At 36.4% G+C, this 17,408-nt stretch overlaps 1 protein-coding gene across 2 annotated transcripts; it reads left to right on the top strand.

The window, feature by feature from the left end:
• The first annotated feature begins 535 nt into the window (after positions 1–535).
• Positions 536–14,989, top strand: LOC101408019 (aldo-keto reductase family 1 member C23-like protein). Of its 2 annotated transcripts, XM_087420913.1 has the most exons (10): positions 536–619; positions 2,583–2,750; positions 3,595–3,711; positions 5,256–5,333; positions 5,784–5,906; positions 9,032–9,128; positions 9,335–9,344; positions 10,292–10,457; positions 13,169–13,251; positions 14,947–14,989. In XM_087420913.1, the coding sequence occupies exons 1-10, from the start codon at positions 536–538 to the stop codon at positions 14,987–14,989; spliced, it is 969 nt and encodes a 322-aa protein (XP_087277039.1). The 2 variants fall into 2 exon arrangements, with proteins under 2 accessions (XP_087277039.1, XP_004425466.3); XM_004425409.3 differs by lacking the exon at positions 9,335–9,344 and having other exon boundaries at positions 9,032–9,141.
• The last annotated feature ends 2,419 nt before the right edge of the window (positions 14,990–17,408 follow it).

Here is a 17,408-nt window from a genome sequence, read left to right on the forward strand (position 1 = left end):
AAAAATAATTTTGTTGAAGGGAAAGGTAAAAAACAAATTTTCTTTTAATTAGAAGGTTTAATTCTTTATTGAGAATCAAATTTTTGAAAAATACTCATAAATCATTCCTCAAATTGCGTGTGTGTGTTCTGTAAGATAATTAATTGTTTCAAATGAAGTACAATGAAAAATGGGCTTCATTATCACAAAATGAAAAAGAGATTGGTGTCTATATCTTTCTAGTCTAACATATGGTGAGTAATTTTTCAGCAAATCTCCTGTAAAAAAAGATAAATATATTTGCATCTTGAAAAAAATTAATTGTGCAATTAGTTGATAATTTATTTATCACTATATGGTATTTCATTAACATTACTCTTTCAAAAAACCAAACAAACAAGTTAACTGGTTCCAAGTTTACTGTTTAGCCTTGCTCCTGCTACTATCCATTTACTCATGGTTGGACAGTGGACTTGAGTGTCACTCTCTTGTTATGCACATAACCTGTGAAAGCAGAGTAATCAAAGAGTCTGCTTAGATGGAGGAGCAACAGGCAATGGATCCCAAAGGTTGGCGTGTGGAACTAAATGATGGCCACTTCATTCCTGTACTGGGATTTGGCACCTCTGCACCTGATGAGGTAATAATGGCGGTCTTGAGGTTGAGAATTCCAAAGAAAATAGATGCAGAATGAGTGGAAGCTGAATCAGATTCTCAACTCTTTGGATTCCTGTTTGACCCTTGCAGGCTCACTTGGTTCTTGTAAACAGGCTAGAACCATTCCTTATACAAAGAGACAATGTAGTCAGTGTTCACTCTGCATCAGGGTCTGACCATGTGGTCACCTACAGATTAATCTGGGTTTTTCTCCAGTTTCTAGCTATTTTCCAGGTTGGCAAAAGGTTTGGAAATGAGCAGTCAAGAACACTGACTATCAGCTGTCTGGATTTGAGGGTGACTGCATAGGAGTGGTTTCTCCAACTATTTCTGCAACTCAAGAAATTTTCCTCCCATCAAGAGGACATGATCCAGAGAGATATTTATGGTAACAAGTCCTGGAGATGAACTGAATGACAAATGATGGGAGACAGTGCTGTTCTGCTATGGGGTGGCCTGCTGAGTGCCAGGCAATAAATATTCTACTTGTAGTTTCCATAGTACTTCTCCTCCTGCTTGAAAATTTATCTGGAATGGAAAATATAACATCATTTGAGGGAATAAGCTACAGTCTTCCAAGACAAGGTTTCAATTCTTGATCTTTGTTGACATACTTTTGATTGAAGCAAATAGGTAAAGTTGAACCTTGGAAAGAAGAAGGAGAAAAGTGGGCAAGTCACTAGAATGGAAGCCAGAAGTTTGTCTTCCAATTTTGTCTTTAGTCTATTTACTTGTACGACAAGGGACTAGTATCTAAACTTTGAGCCTCACGATCTCATCTATAAAACAGAAGTAAATATTCAAAGAGATTTTTTGTAAACAGATGACAGAACTTGTTTACTTTGTAGTGAAAAGTTGTATGAAGGCAAGAGAAGGGTCAAGGATACCACTGAAGCTTCAGCTTTGGTAAACCCCCAAAAGCCTGTACACCTAAGGAAAAAGCATGACCAGCAGAGGTCAATATGTATTTACAAGCAATGTTATTGAAAATAGAAAGCCCCTGAAATGCTGAAAAATAAATGGAATATTATTCAGCCTTAAAACTGAAGGGAATTCTGCCATTTGCAACCATAGGGATGAATATGCAGGACATTATGCTTAGTGAAATAAGACAGACACAGAAAGACAAATACTGCATGATCCCACTTATATATGGAGTAAAAATAAAACTCATAGGAAGAGAGTATAGGAATGGTGACCAGGGGTTGGGGGAGAGGTCAGTGGGAAAAATGAGGAGATGTTGGTCAAAGGTTACAAACTTCCAGTTACAAGATGAATAAATTCTGGAGATGTAAGGTACTGCATAGTGACTACAGTTGATAATAATGTACTTTGTTCTTGAGATTTGCTAAGAGAGGAGATCTTAATTGTTCTCACCACACATACACAAAAGTTAACTATGTGATGTGATGGATATGTTAACTAGCTTAATTTTGATAATAATTTCACAATGCACACATATATGAAAACATCATGTTGTGTACTTTTTTATATGTATATAATTTTTATTTACCATGTGCTGTGTGATTACCCTGGTAGAGGACTCACAGAAGCTTTCACCTTGCTTCTTGAGACTTCATCCATACACCTTTTTGTTTGTTCATTTTGCTTAGTTCCCTCTCAAAATATAAATCATATCCATGACTACTACTATAAGTTGAATTTTTTCAGTACTTTCAGCAAATCACTGAACCTGTGGGAGGTCATGGGGACCTTTGATGCTAGTGATCAACAAATAATTGCCCAGGATTGAATGAGTTCGTGGGATGTACAGCTGTTAGTACTCACCAGGAAAGATGCAGGCAAACTGCCATGAGTTCATCACCACACATGCAGAACTAACCTAAGACATGAGGACAAGTTAAGACTTGGGAAGATCAAAGTTTGTGTCTTAGCTATCTCTCATTCACGTGGATATCCAACTACTACTCTGTTTGCTCATCTAGGTTCCTAAAAGCAAAACTGTGGAGGTCACCAAATTAGCTATAGAGGCTGGGTTCCACCATTTCGATTCTGCTTTTATATACAATAATGAAAAGGAGGTTGGACAGGCCATCCGAAGCAAAATTGAAGATGGCACTGTGAAGAGAGAAGACATATTCTACACTTCAAAGGTAATGTGTTTTTTATTTGTGTGTGTGTGCACATTCGTGAATATGATTGTGTAGAGATGATAATTGATAGGATCAGAAGTTGTTTTGTGAATATTGATGCAACTTTTTTCAAATATTTTCATGTCTTAAATCTAGGGTCAAAAAAAGATGATGGCTTTCTCATCATTGCTTTGTTCAAATTTTACAATTTTAAAGTAAAGTCACTTTACTTTTCTGAGCCTCAGACCACATCAGTGTGATTTATCTTGGACTATTGAATCAGACAGAACTGCAATCAGATTATAGCTTTCCTTATCCTCTGGGTGACCTACTAAAATTTGTTAACATTCTGCATCTCAATTTTCACCTCCATCAATAAGAGAGAGCAATATAAGTGGCACTTTGAGTTTAAGCAAGAGATAGCTAATGTGTCTTTAATAGTGTCCAGCACTCACTAAGATATTCAAATCACTTGTTCCCTACAGTTACCTAAACAAAAGCCATACTACTTATTCCCAACAGGATTCAATGTTGGGTAGAATTAGGGCATGTTTGTAAAGTGCTTTGTAAATTCCTTCAAACATAATTCAGATAATGGTCTTGATAATCATTTGGTAACACTTTTCATCTACTGGGTCATTTCCTTTCATTGTTGGTAGATGCACTGATGATAAATCCAAAAGAAAAAAATAGCGTTTCTATGGGCAAGTCAGATCAAAATGGAACTCAAGAAGGAAAAGTGTATTTTTCCCTAGGGTGTTCAGTTTCCAACCTGTAGAAAAATGTCTAATTATTAGATGAAACAAGAGAAACAAAACTGACTGAAGTATTAATCCAACACAACTTCCATATTTTATGTCTGCAGCTTTGGTTGACTTTCCTTAGACCAGAGTTGGTTCAACCAGCCTTGGAAAACTCTCTGAGGAAACTTCAACTGGACTATGTTGATCTCTATATTATTCATTATCCAGTGGCTTTGAAGGTTGGAAATTTGCGTGTTCACACCTATTTTGCTTCTTGTGTCAGAATGTCTATCAATTTGTGTGGAAGTTGAATTTAGATTTTCCTTAGAAGGATGTAGAGATTATTACTCTAGAGAAGAATCCCCAAAGTAATAATTCCTGATTAGCTTTTTATTTGTTTAATTTTGAGAAAGTTTAGCCCTCAACTAACATCTGTTACCAATCCTCCTCTTTTTGCTGAGGAAGATCGGCCCTGGGCTAACATCCATGCCCATCTTCCTCTACTTAATATGGGACACTGATACAGCATGGCTTGACATATGATGCATTGGTCCACACCTGAGATCCAAACATGTGAACCCCAGGTTGCGGGTCACCAAAGTGGAGCATGTGAACTTAACCGTTATGCCACTGGGCTGGCCCATGGATTTTTTTATAATCCTTAATTTCCTTTATGTCTCCAAGAGATAAGAGTTCAGTAATCTCAAATCCCCTGCCTCAAAAACTTGAGGACATAAAATTAGACATATTTAACACACAATCCTGACTATGACTTCTGAGTCTCTTGAGCATGTTGCAGAGTTTCATGCAGCTGTGGTCAGCAATGAAACTGCCTTAAACTTGTGCATAATGAGTTGATCTCCACTCTCTCACCATTTCAAGTTGAAAGCAGATTTGGTGGTGCTCCCTCTGGGTGGGTCTAAAAGTGGTAGACTTGATAGAGACTCGGGAGACCTTACCTACATCATTGCCTATCTTCTCAATGGAATTTTGTAGACTGCACTTAGTCATTAAGGATTGTGTTATGTAGAATTCTTGATTTTACATTATAGAAAGTTACTCAAGCTTTCCTCTGCAAAATAGTTTATTGGTCTATGTAAATGTGAAGTCCAATGCCATGAATACATTTAAGTTTTGGAATAGTCTTCAGAAATGTCTCCTTCTCTCTATCCCTTAACTTTGAGTTACTTTAGGTTTGCTTTAATTTTGATGCAAAAATTTTAGTTTATTGCAAATATGGCCTTCTGGCAATTCAAGTCTTATGGTCATTAACACTTAAGAGCATCTCTGGATCTTCCATCATCCATGTTATTCCTGAAGAGAAGCTCGATAGATCCTGTGTGGTTCGTATGCCTGCCCTAGAGCCATCAGATGTTCAGAGGGATTGGATCTCTGATTGTCTAGCCTGGGTCAAGATTGCAATAATTATTCTGGAAATAAGTTCATGTAACTTACTGAAATTCCCAGTGCAAGTGAGGCCTTTCACAAGAGGAAAGTGAATGAGGTAGACAAATGTAGCATAAGTCACTTTTTGTTCACATTAGGACCTAGGAAAATGGTGTTTATTCAAACATATGATAGTGTAAGAGATTAGAGGAAGCCTGTCTCATAAAAATATTACTTACAACACCATATGCAAATCAATTTGCAAATATTAGTATCCAGAATGTTGCACCACCTGCCTCATGGAGATTTAGTGTCTTGGCCCTAGATGACCCTGGAAGCCTGGATAAGTGTGGAGAAATTATTTTCTGACACCACAAAAATTACTGTTTCTATTCAGCCAGGGGAAGAAATTCTTCCAAAAGATGAACATGGAAAACTAATATATGACACAGTGCATCTCTGTGCCACATGGGAGGTGAGTGATTGGAAGAGAGAACACAGAGGAGGAAGCCAGGAGAGGGAGAATATGGTTCATTTCTTCAACTTATAAGAATGAACTATGCATCTTTGGATTCAGCTATACATAAATTTTAAAAGAGCTGATGTGCTGTACTGGGGTGGAAGAAATCATTACTGAAATATTTATACAAAGGAATGAAGCAGAAGAATTTGGGAGAATTAAAATAGGCATCTCTTTCCTTCAATGTATAATGCTCTCTTTCTTATTTCTAAGGAGAAGACTAATTCTTATTCTTGCTTTCACTACATTCCTCTGTATTTAATTTATTACTTTTCCTTGGTAATCATGCCAATTGGCTTAATTGCCATTTCTTGACAGTTTATCCTTTTGAGAGATTTTTCTTTCACTTATTCTTGATCTATAGCCAATTTCACAAATGATTCTTTACCACCCCTTCCTCCCCAGGCCATGGAGAAGTGTAAGGATGCAGGACTGACCAAGTCCATCGGGGTGTCCAACTTTAACCGCAGGCAGCTGGAGAAGATCCTGAACAAGCCAGGGCTCAAGTACAAGCCCGTCTGCAACCAGGTGAGTACCCTTGGCCTCCTCTCCTTTCTGTTCTTCATATCCTTCTTGTACTACTGCCAGATGTCTACTTGGCCTCCCCTCCTATTCATCCTACCTTTATGGAACAGAAGAGCCTTGAGAGCAGAGCTTCTGTCTAGAAGGGTGTGAATAGAACACACAGTTGTATCTCTGTTATGTAAAGTCTTCTTGAAAAGGTGGTAAGACCTTACTGCTAAATTGTGTGTAACAATTTAAGGAAGGTAAAGGAGGTGACAGAGGGCTGGAATAGTTACCAGACCTTAGAGGGAAGGTAACATTCCACTCAGCTGTAAAAAATGGCCAGAGATGGGATGGGGGAAAGTGATTTGGAGGGAATTGTGTATAAGAAGGAAGTTCATGAACTCATGGAATGTGCAGTAAATAGGGAAAGAGTGAAAATAAGATGAGGTAGGTGTCAGGAGTTTGTCTTGGGTTTGGATGCCTGATTTCTTTGCCTTGTTAACTCTCCTTTCAAGTGTCCTTGAGTAGGAAGCTTGGATACAAGAAAAATTAACTGGAGACTATGAAAGTCCTCCAGGCTGGAGGGATGAAGTTACTGGTTTATAGTGACACTAATGGTGGATGAAATCAACATTGAGGAACATTAAGCAGGAACATAGAGCTGACATTGTGATTTACTCAATCTTATTCTGGCTCGTTTCATCGATTTCTACCCTTAAGTTAACTCTACAAACACATTATTCTGTGTCTGCTTCTGTGCTCTCACTTTTTTTTATTCTATTTTTTTTATCGTGGTAAGAAAAATTAACATGAGATCTACTCTCATAGTAAATGTAAAGTATACAATATAATACAATATTGTTAACTGTGGGGATCACTTTGTACAGCAGATCTCTAGAACTCATTCATCTTGTGTAATCAAGACTTCATGCCCCCAGTTAGCATCTCCCAATTTCTCTCTCTTCCCAGCCCTTGAAACCACCATTCTGCTCTCTGATTCTGTAAGTTTGATTATTTTAGATTCCTCATATAACTGGAATCATATAGGACTTATCTTGTGTAGCACTAGTAAATGTCTTAGTACATTTACCATAATGTCCTCAAGGTACAACTTGGAATCAGGGAGTAAAATAATTTGACTGGAAAATGTAGCTTATAAAATTCAAGAATTTGACATATAACGATATAGACTCATGATTTTCAATTATAAATGATAAAAAATTCATGTGATCTTTGCATTAGTTTTATTCCTGATTTTTATTATGAAATTATTCAGAAAACTTAAGAGTTTGGTAAAGGACATTCATGTTTTCCCTCTTATATCAAAAAATTTTCACATTTTGCCACATTGCCAAATAGATATATGTGTGTCTATATATATATATTATATAATTATAATATAATATAATATAATATATAATATAAGCAATATTTTTCAGAGTTTCTTCAAAGTAAACTGTAGACATGACAATGTACCCCTACAGACCTCAGAAAATATATACTGTAGTATCCAATCCATATTCAAACATTCCCATGATTTTCTCAATGTCTTTTACAGATCTTTTCTTTTTGTTGTTGTTTTTTTTGTTTGTTTGTTTGTTTGTTTGTTTGTGAGGAAGATCAGCCCTGAGCTAACATCCATGCTAATCCTCCTCTTATTGCTGAGGAAGACAGGCTCTGAGCTAACATCTATTGCCAATCCTCCTCCTTTTTTTTCCCCAAAGGCCCAGTAGATAGTTGTATGTCATAGTTGCACATCCTTCTAGTTGTTGTATGTGGGACGCGGCCTCAGCATGGCCAGACAAGTGGTGCATCGGTGTGTGCCCAGGATCCAAACCTGGGCTGCCAGGAGCAGAGCGTGTGCAACTAACCGCCAAGCCACGGGGCTGGCCCCACAGATCTTTTCTAATCAGGAGCCAACTGTCATCCACATACCATTGACAAATGTTTCTTTAGATATTTTAACCTAAAATAGTCATTCAACCTCTTTTTCTACCATGACATACACATAGGTTTCTGTCAAGTATTCTGGATTTATCAGGTTGTTATCTTGTGATGCCACTTAACTTGTTTCTTTATTCCCAGTTTCCCTAAATTAGAATTTAGACCTGAAGACCTTATTACATTATGGTTGAACATTTTTGGCAAGAAATTGTCCTCTGCATGCTGTGTCCCTCAAATTCCTCTCCAGTAGGAAATCCATCATGATAAGTTGATCCACTAGGAGAGATGTCAGTTTTGTTGTCCTGGTTAAACCAGTGGTAGCCAGGTCTTTTCTTTATAAATGTATATTTTCCCCTTTGAAATTACCTAGCAATCTGTTGGGTGATAATTGTTATCAGGGCAAGTCACACAGCCCCCAAATTTTAATGTAATGGTTGAGTATCCATCAATGATTTTACCCCGAATTAGTGATTTAACTTGGATTTGTAAGTAATTATTTTCAATTTTAAACACTCTTTTTAATCTACTTACCAACAATTTATTGGAAAAAGAAAATTCTCTCATCAACTCAGGATGAAATACCATTATTCCTATAAGTAGTGTAGAATCCTAATTCCTTCCTTTTAAAAATCAATGTTCCCAGAAAGCAGTTGTGTAATAATCACCTTCAATGGGAACAAAAATTTTTGCTTTCTCTCTCACCACTGTGGACACCCAAATTTTTATTTACTCTGTGCATTATAATTGCTTTTAATCATTATTCCTTTTATGTTCAAATCTAACCAAATGCCACCAGTGGCATCTCCATCACACTGGTTCTTTTATCCTTTAAGTGTCCTTTCATGATATTTTGAGTAATTTCTTGCTTTCTGGCATAACTTGATGTCCAAGGCTCAAACAGTTCTTTTCCTGTTCCTTATCTGAAATTACCCACGTCTCCTTGTAGTGTACAATGGTATTGAGTAACCAAGATCTGGTCCACAGTGTTGCTTCTTCAGGAATGTAATTTTGTTTTCCCCTTTCTGAGAATAGAAGTATAGTACCTATTTTATAAAAAGTCATTACTTGATGTTGATGTTTCCAGTTCAAATTTAATATTACACAGTGTTTTATTCAAAATTGTTTTCCTTTTAAACTTTCTCTGTCATGCTAATATTGACATTTCATATAATCTGACACTTTTCAATCTTGGCATTCTACAGGTGGAATGTCATCCTTATCTCAGCCAGAGCAAACTGTTGGATTTCTGCAAGTCAAAAAATATTGTTCTAGTTGCCTATGGTGCTTTGGGAACCCAACGTATAAAGGGAAGGTAATGGGGGCTGACATGGTGATGTAGCAGTTAAGTTCACACACTCAGCTTCAGCTGCCCTGGATTTGTGGGTTAGGATCCCCCACGTGGACCTAGGCATCTCTTGTCAAGCCATGCTGTAGCTGCATCCCATATAAAGTAGAGGGCGATAGGCATGAATGTTGGTCCAGGACCAATCTTGCTTAGCAAAAAGAGGAGGGTTGGTAGCGAATGTTAGCTCAGGGATAATCTTCCTCACACAGACACAAAAAAAGAAGGTAACAAAGACAGCAGGGAGTATACCTAAAACATCATTTTTGATGAAATATTTTTCATCATATCATACTCAGTTTTCTGGAATTAACTCTCAACTAGTTTGGGGGAGACAGGGGAGGGATGGAAGAAATCCTTCTTCTTTAAAATACCATCAACAGCCAGTGGTTTTACATTATATGTGTCTGTTTGTAGATTAATCATTAACAAATGTACGCATTGAAATCTATATATGGTCCAAAAATTGAGACAAAATCATAAGCTTAAGTCATGATTTAGATATTTGTTAACTAACTAACATTTGTAGTAACACACTCTCTAAGCCTCACTTACCTGATATCTGAAATCAGGATAATAATATGTAACTCCCATGTATTATCATGATAGAAAAAAATTACAATCTGAAACATTTTTGTAAACTTCTGTAGAAATATTGCACATTATAGGTAATGACAAAATGAATAGTTTTCACTTTGGGACTACTAAATTTTTATCAATATTTTAGATTTCCAGCCTTTTCCTTTTCTTTTTCCTTTCATGCTCTTTTCCTTACTTTGGGGCTATGATCAGAGAAGAAAAACAGCCACTGAGAAGAAAAAGAGAAAAAATACATAAGTTTTAAAGCATTAGTCTCAACAGAAACATGCATCAAAATGACCTGGAGGGATTTGTAAACACAGATTGTAGGTGCCACACGTGAGTTTCTGAATCAGTTGGTATTGGATGAAGCGATGGAATACGCCTTCTTAACAAGATCCCAGATGATACTGATGCTGCTGATCCAGAGACCACATATTGAGAAGTACTGGTCTAGAGTGGACCTACTTGGTCTGTTTGGGAAACCTAACAAACTGAATATTCAGCCTTAGGTATTCAACATTTCTGCATTGCCTTCCAGGGTAGACCAGAACTCCCCGGTTCTCTTGGATGATCCAGTTCTTTGTGCCATGGCAAAAAAGTATGAGCGAACTCCAGCACTGATTGCCCTTCGCTACCAGCTACAGTGTGGGGTTGTGGTCCTGGTCAAGAGTTACAATGAGAAGAGGATCAAAGAGAACATACAGGTGATGAGTGAGGCTGTGGACATAGGTCTCTTAAATAATATCCTTAACATGTGTTTTTCTTTGTAAGGATCTCAAAGCATCTTTGGACCAGATGAGTTACCTGTTATTTCCCATGCATGTATGTCTTAATGTATTTACACCAGTCTTCTCCTACTGTGGTAACAGGAGAGGCAGCATGGCTGGATAGAATTAAGATTGCACAGAAAACATAGATTTTAATTCCAGCAGTAATTCTGCAATGTACTTTGTAGACCTGTGTAAATAAATCTCGTTTTCTTCGTTCCAAATAAGGGGATTTTTAAATGTGATTTTATAAATCCTTTTGTGCTGCTATAACAAAATACCACAGACAAGGTGACTTATGAACAACAGAAATTTATTTCTCACAATTCTGGAGGTGGGAATTCAGAGATCATGGTACCAGCGAAGCCAGATGAGGGCTCTCTTCTTGGTCACAGACTTCTTGTTAGACTTTAAAATGGTAGAAGGGGCAAGGGAGATCTTTCAGGTCTTGAATGGCTCCACTATCATGACCTAATCACCACTCTAGAGCCCCACTGTCTAATACCATCACAGTGAGGTTAGGTTTCCAACATACGAATTTTGGGAGCATGGAAACATTCAGGCTGTAGTGGTGATCTTCAGTCTCCAAATCAATATGGTGTTAGTTTGCATTTCCTCAAATACTAATGTAGTTTCATTTTCATGCATTTAATCTCCTTGAGCTTCCACTTCTGTGAAGTGTCTGTGAAAGTCTTTGTCCGTTTTTATTAAATTGTCTCTCTTTTTATTTATGTATAGAGATACCAATAGTATACCATTAGCTATAGCTGCATAACAAACTATCCCCAATTCAGACATTTACTACAGAATTTATTTAGCTCATCATTCTGTGGTTTGGCAGTTATCCTGGGCTCAACTAAGCAGTTCTATTCTTGGATGGGTTCTCTCATATATTTGCAGTTAAATGCAGAACAATGTAGCAGCTCTGCTTTAGGAAGTTGATTTGGCTGCTGTCAGAGGTGGGTAAACTCTGTCCCATATTATTTTTCACAGAGTTGGCTAGACTATAGCCATTTAACCTGTTCTTCTTCTCATCACAGTGGCATGATCCCAAGGCTGTGAGTGGATACTTGCAAAGCCTTTTCATGTCTTGGCTCAGATCAGACTCACCAGTGCTTGTGACAAATTTTATTATCCAGTACTTAATTACAGGCTAGGCCAGATTCAAAGGGCAAAGAATTTTGCAAAAGTGTTTTTGTCTTTCCATTCAAACTTGGGTCCCTAATACAGCTGGAATTGGTTTTTTAATACAATGCTAAAAGGGACCCAAATATGTATATGTTTAAATGGAAATCCAAGTGCCCATATTTTCCCACAGATTTTCATCCTCATCTCTGTCTTACATCAAATGTCTCTCAGTCCATTTCTGGCCTTTCTCTTCTATTCAACTACTTAATTTTGTGTACCTCAAATGACAGAGGAAAATAAGTCTTGCTTTCTGAAAATGGTAAAATGTTTTCTCCATTCCTTTTTATTCTTTAAGAATGTCTTGTCTATGCTTGACTACTTTTTCTTTTATGTAAAATATAGTATCAGTTAACAAATTCCAAGAAAAATAAGAGAGTAAATCTTGGTTCATATTGCATTGAAACTGTAGATGAATTTGGGGAAAACTGAAGTCTTTACAATATTGAAATTTGCAATCCATGAATATGCTATGAATTTTTAATCACTTAGTGTTCTTTATATACTTTAATAAATTTTATGGCTTTTTCCACAAAGGAATTTACAATATCCTTTTGCTAGATTTATCCATAAACGACCAATAATTTTGATATCCCTTTGATAACTTTTTCCTAACTTTTCAAGATTTTCAATGTGCAGAAAAGTTGAAAGAATAATACATTATATGCCTTACTTAGATTCATCAATTGTTGACATTGTCTCTGCTATCAATCTATCTATCTCTCTCTCTATCTATCTGTCTCTCTCTCTGTCTACTTATCTATCTATCTATGTATCTATCTATGTATCTATGTATCTATCTATCTATGTATCTATCTATCTATCTATCTATCTTTCTCTATCTATCACTACCTTGGAGTATCACTATAGATGTGTGGATTTATTTAGTTCAACATGTTAGCCATTACTGACATTCTTTTTGATGCTTAAAGTGTCTTGCTTTTAGACAGTGATATGCTCTTCAAGTCAGTTACTGTGTCCTTTGAACATGACATCATTAGTATTTGGACAATTATTTGTTTAAAGTATCTTGAAAAAAAGTTCCTTTCACATTGTAACTGTTCATGGATGGGATATGGAAATATACCTGTATTCATCAAAATTATTAAATTATGTTGTCTGTTTTAAAAGTGTATCTCTAGATTCTTTTGGATCTTCTAAGTACACGACCCTATCTCTTTGAGTAACGTCAGCTTTGTTCCCTCAGCTGTTTTAAAGTTCTCCTTTTTGTCCGTAGTCTTGTGCTGTTTCAATATATTATATTAAGGGCTGGATTTCTATTTAATTTTTGCCTGATATTTATCACCAATTGAGTATTTTGCTTGATGTCTTTAAAAACTCTTGGAAACTTCTAAGATATTTTGAGTATTGCCTCTGCATCATTCAAGTCTGATTTGCTCGCATTTCCAGATTAGCAACTACGCAATATAAAAATCATAAAAATATTTTTACTTCTGTGATAGGTTTTTGAATTCCAGTTGTCTTCAGAGGACATGAAAGTCCTAGAGGGCCTAAACCGAAATTTTCGATATGTTCTTTTTAAAAAGTAAGTGACTTTGGTAAATATGTCTGACAATTTATTTTCTGATAATAAGTGTATGATGATTGTTAAAATTTATGTCAATATCAGGAAGACAGAGGCCAGTTTGAGTCAGGGATGAGACAAGAGATATCTAGAATCTCATCACAGATCCACTCCAAAGCTTTGTTTACTGACACAACGACAGGGTGAATGGATTGCCATCAGCTTGGATTTACATATATATGTCCTGACCCCGTCACTTCATGTAACTTTCCAAGAAGCCTGATATCATTGCTGAATCTACATCTTCCATGTATCCCTCCTATTTCTTTGACTATCTAGTGGACATACACTGTGGATATCACCAGTGCAGCCTCATTCAATGTTTCCAAAACTGTGTTGATCATCTTCTTCTCCCAAATTCTCCATTCTTTGTCAGATTAAAGTCTTCTCCATCAAGCTTCTGACTCACACCAGAAATGGCCTTCACCCCACCCTCCCTATGGAATCTTCATAATATCCTGCCAGATATATGTCCTTCATATGTTTTGAGATCTCTCCCTTCTCCTTTTCATTGCATGTTTGTTCAGGACCGAAATAGTGCATTCCTTTCCAGAAAGCCTGGCCTTGTGGGATCAATAGGAATTCTTGGTTTAGATTTTCTGAAATATGGAGATCTCAATGCAGAGGACAAAATTTTCAGGAAGAGAGATATAAACCAAAAGAAGGATGTAGAGGCAAAAACCCCATTGTTGGATATAATTTATAGCCACCAGAAGATCTTTAATTAAAGCATATAAGTTTCTGGAATTTTGAGAAAAGACCTTCATTATAAATGATAAAAAGGGAGGAATGCACATACATCCCTTTTGCCTGTGAGAATAGTAATTCATAGTAATAATAAATATGGTATTGTATGGAAAAAACTTGCATAACGGCAAGTTGTGAATAGTCAGAATTTGGTAGTTATATTATTCTCCTTGCTAATATATTTATTAATACAAAGACAAGTAAAGAATAAGATAGAGAAATAATGCAGAGAGAAAGAGAGAGTGGTAATCAATCAGCAATTCTCACAGTTGGTTAGATATTTTAATTATAAGCCGTCATTTTGTTATCAATTTCTATGTTGGTTATTAATCAATAGAGATTTCTTTACTGTACAATAACCTCCTTGGAGATGGGACCTGATTTTTAGATGACATTCTTTATACCTCTAAATATAACTGGATATGTTATACGTGGTGGGCAGTTAGTGAATAATTAAAAAACTTAAAAAATAGAAATGAAAATGCTATCAGTAACCTGTGTCATTGTAAAGTATATTTTAGTGCCGAGCATGTGGTTGAACTTATCCTCTGCAAAATGAAGCAGAATCGGTCTCTTCTTCCAACAAGGATTTGAAATAAGTAAGGACAGGCTATTGTGTTGTGTTATTGACAGAATTATCTCTGGAGAGGAACATATTTGAATATTTGACTCCTTGTGTCCTGTGTATTAATTTCTGGGCAGAGAATATGATTTCAATAATTTACTTAATATATTTTTTAAAAATTGTTATAATGTCATGTTTCTGAAAGAAAGAAAGGCAGACTTCACACCCAGTCGGGAAATAAAATGTTTACCTATCCCCTAATGACAGCTCCATAGAAATCACTTCTCTACACCCCAGAAACAGAGTCATTGAACTCATATATGCATTGTTCTTTCTCATTATAGTGTTGCTGACCACCCTGAGTATCCATTTTCTGATGAATATTAACACAGAGCCCTTTATGCTGACTTCTACCAGAAGCTCTTCATGCAGACAATGAAGCAGCAAATGTCTCAGATGTTGGTGATCATACACATCAGCATGGGTTCCATCCACGCTGCTTAGCAATTCATCCTCAGCTAGACTCAACTCCATAGGTCAGGAAGGAAAAGCACTCAATTTTTGTCACTTTCTGTAAAAATTAAAGTGTTTTTGCCTTAAAATCTCTTACCTACTCTAGTCTCTGTTTTGTATACTTTCTTTTCTTCAGACTTATTAGAGCTAAAAACTGATTTGATTAGAGTTTGCAGTTGGGGGTTGGAAGAGGATACAATAACAGCAATTTTATAGACATTTCTGGAGTGATATGGGTCAAGTATGCAGTCTGTAGGGAAGTAGTAGTTAGCAGGTATTTATCAGTCAGTGTCCCTTTAGGTCTTCAAGGTACTGGAGGGCACACTGCATATGGTCTGGAAGGTGAGGCCCGTATCGCAAGGATGATCAGCAATGCATAAGCTCTCTTTCAGCAGCTTAGGGGATAATTGCTCCAGGAAATCCCAGAATGAATTATCCCTCTGGCAGAGCTGGCCCTGGAGATCAGGGGAACCAGCCTCAAAGAATGATTAGGACTCAGGCATAAACAATGTTTAGGAGGAGGAAGTTGAGCAAATATCTGTTTGTGAAACTTTGCAAAATGCCTCGTTTGTACTTCTCTCTTGCACATAAAAAGAAAATTTCCACAGTATTTTATGAAACAGCCAGAGCTGACAGGACTAGACTGCCACGTGCGTTCAGGTAACAGTGCAGAGCTTGCTGGGTTGTAGTTGGGCAGAAATTCAAAGGAAGAATAGACTTGTCAAATCACCTTGAACATTATCTCCATATTTATCAAATTTTCTCAGGTTAAAAAAAGTGTAAATTTGATAAACTTGATCTTTTTTAATGTTTCAAACATAAAGCAAGGAACACTTACAAATACAAAACACAAAATATTCCAAAGCCATTAAGTATTTTCTCTAAAGCCAATATTAATATGGTGAATACACTTAGTAATTCCAATTCTCATAAATTTTTAAAGACCATTTGAAAATATTTGCATTCAAAATTGCACAATGCTTACAACATTTGCTAACTTTTAGGAACATCTCTTATAAAAAATATACCTTTATTTTCTACTAGTGTTAGTTGTACAAACTGAGTCACGTAATTATAAGGAACCAAAGTTTTATCTCAGACCATGTTGTTAAAATCTGAGACAATCATGGACTAAACAGGGGCAATCAAAGAACTTTGAGACTAACAGTTTTTCAGCAACTGGGTACAATTTCTAACCCCTTTACTTGCAATTGTTGCTTCCTCTCATTACCACATTTTCCTGTCATAACCTCTGGGCTTTCTAAAGCCATGCTTTTAAGCTGATACCTAACCAACAAGCTGTGTAACCCATACTCTTTCCTAAAATGATTCATCATTCACATTAGAGGAGGTCTTATATGTTCTCAGAGTTCAATTCACATTTGTCTGCCTGTAGCATAAGTTTACATTGTTAAGACCTAGTCCATAATTATTGATATTGAATCCTTTCAGTGGGCTGCAATTGTACACCTTTTATTTTTTATAACATCTCTTTGGACATTTTTTTTTCAGTCAATTTGTTAAAATTCATCTTAAAGAGTTGCTCCCTTGGGAAGATCAGTGTATATGACAAAGTTAGCCAAATAAATTTCCTAGGCATGCTTCAGGCAGGAAAAAGATAAGCAGAAGATGCAAAGGCTGAAGAAATTATATTGTCTAACTAATTCAGAACTGATCACAAAAGATGGTCAAATTTTAATATTATTGAAAAAGCTAGAATTCCCATTTCTGATCTTACAGATAAAGACCTTGGAAGTCAACTTCCATCCTCATAACAAGAAAAACAATAAACAAACTAAAAATCACCAATTCTCATTATATCTATCAGAAAACTGAAGTGAGAGGGCAAATTGCATACCGAAATATTGTAGAGACAGGTGGATACAGGGAAATCTGACATACTGGGAGCAGAACAACTCACCCCAAGTGAGTTGGACTGACATTACACAATTTCGAGGCTTACTAGAAGCTACAGCAATAAAGACAATGTGGTATTGGTGAAATGGATCAATGGCACAGAATAGGGAGCCCAGACATAGAGCCACATAAATAGAGTTGTGGTTTTGACAGAAGAACAAAGACAATCCAATGGAGAAAGAATAGTCTTTTCAACAAATGGTGCTGGAACTAGACATCGACATGCAAAGAACAAATCTAGACTCAGACCTTACACCTTTAACAAGAGTTAACTATATTTTCTTTGGAAAAATGACTGTTCATACCTCTTCCCATTTTTTGATCAGGTTTTTTTTTGTTTTGTTACTGAGTTACATGTGTTCTTTAAATATTTTGG

This window comes from Ceratotherium simum, chromosome 32, assembly GCF_057802395.1.
Source record: "Ceratotherium simum simum isolate JZ-2026a chromosome 32, ASM5780239v1, whole genome shotgun sequence".
Taxonomy (NCBI): Eukaryota; Metazoa; Chordata; class Mammalia; order Perissodactyla; family Rhinocerotidae; genus Ceratotherium; species Ceratotherium simum.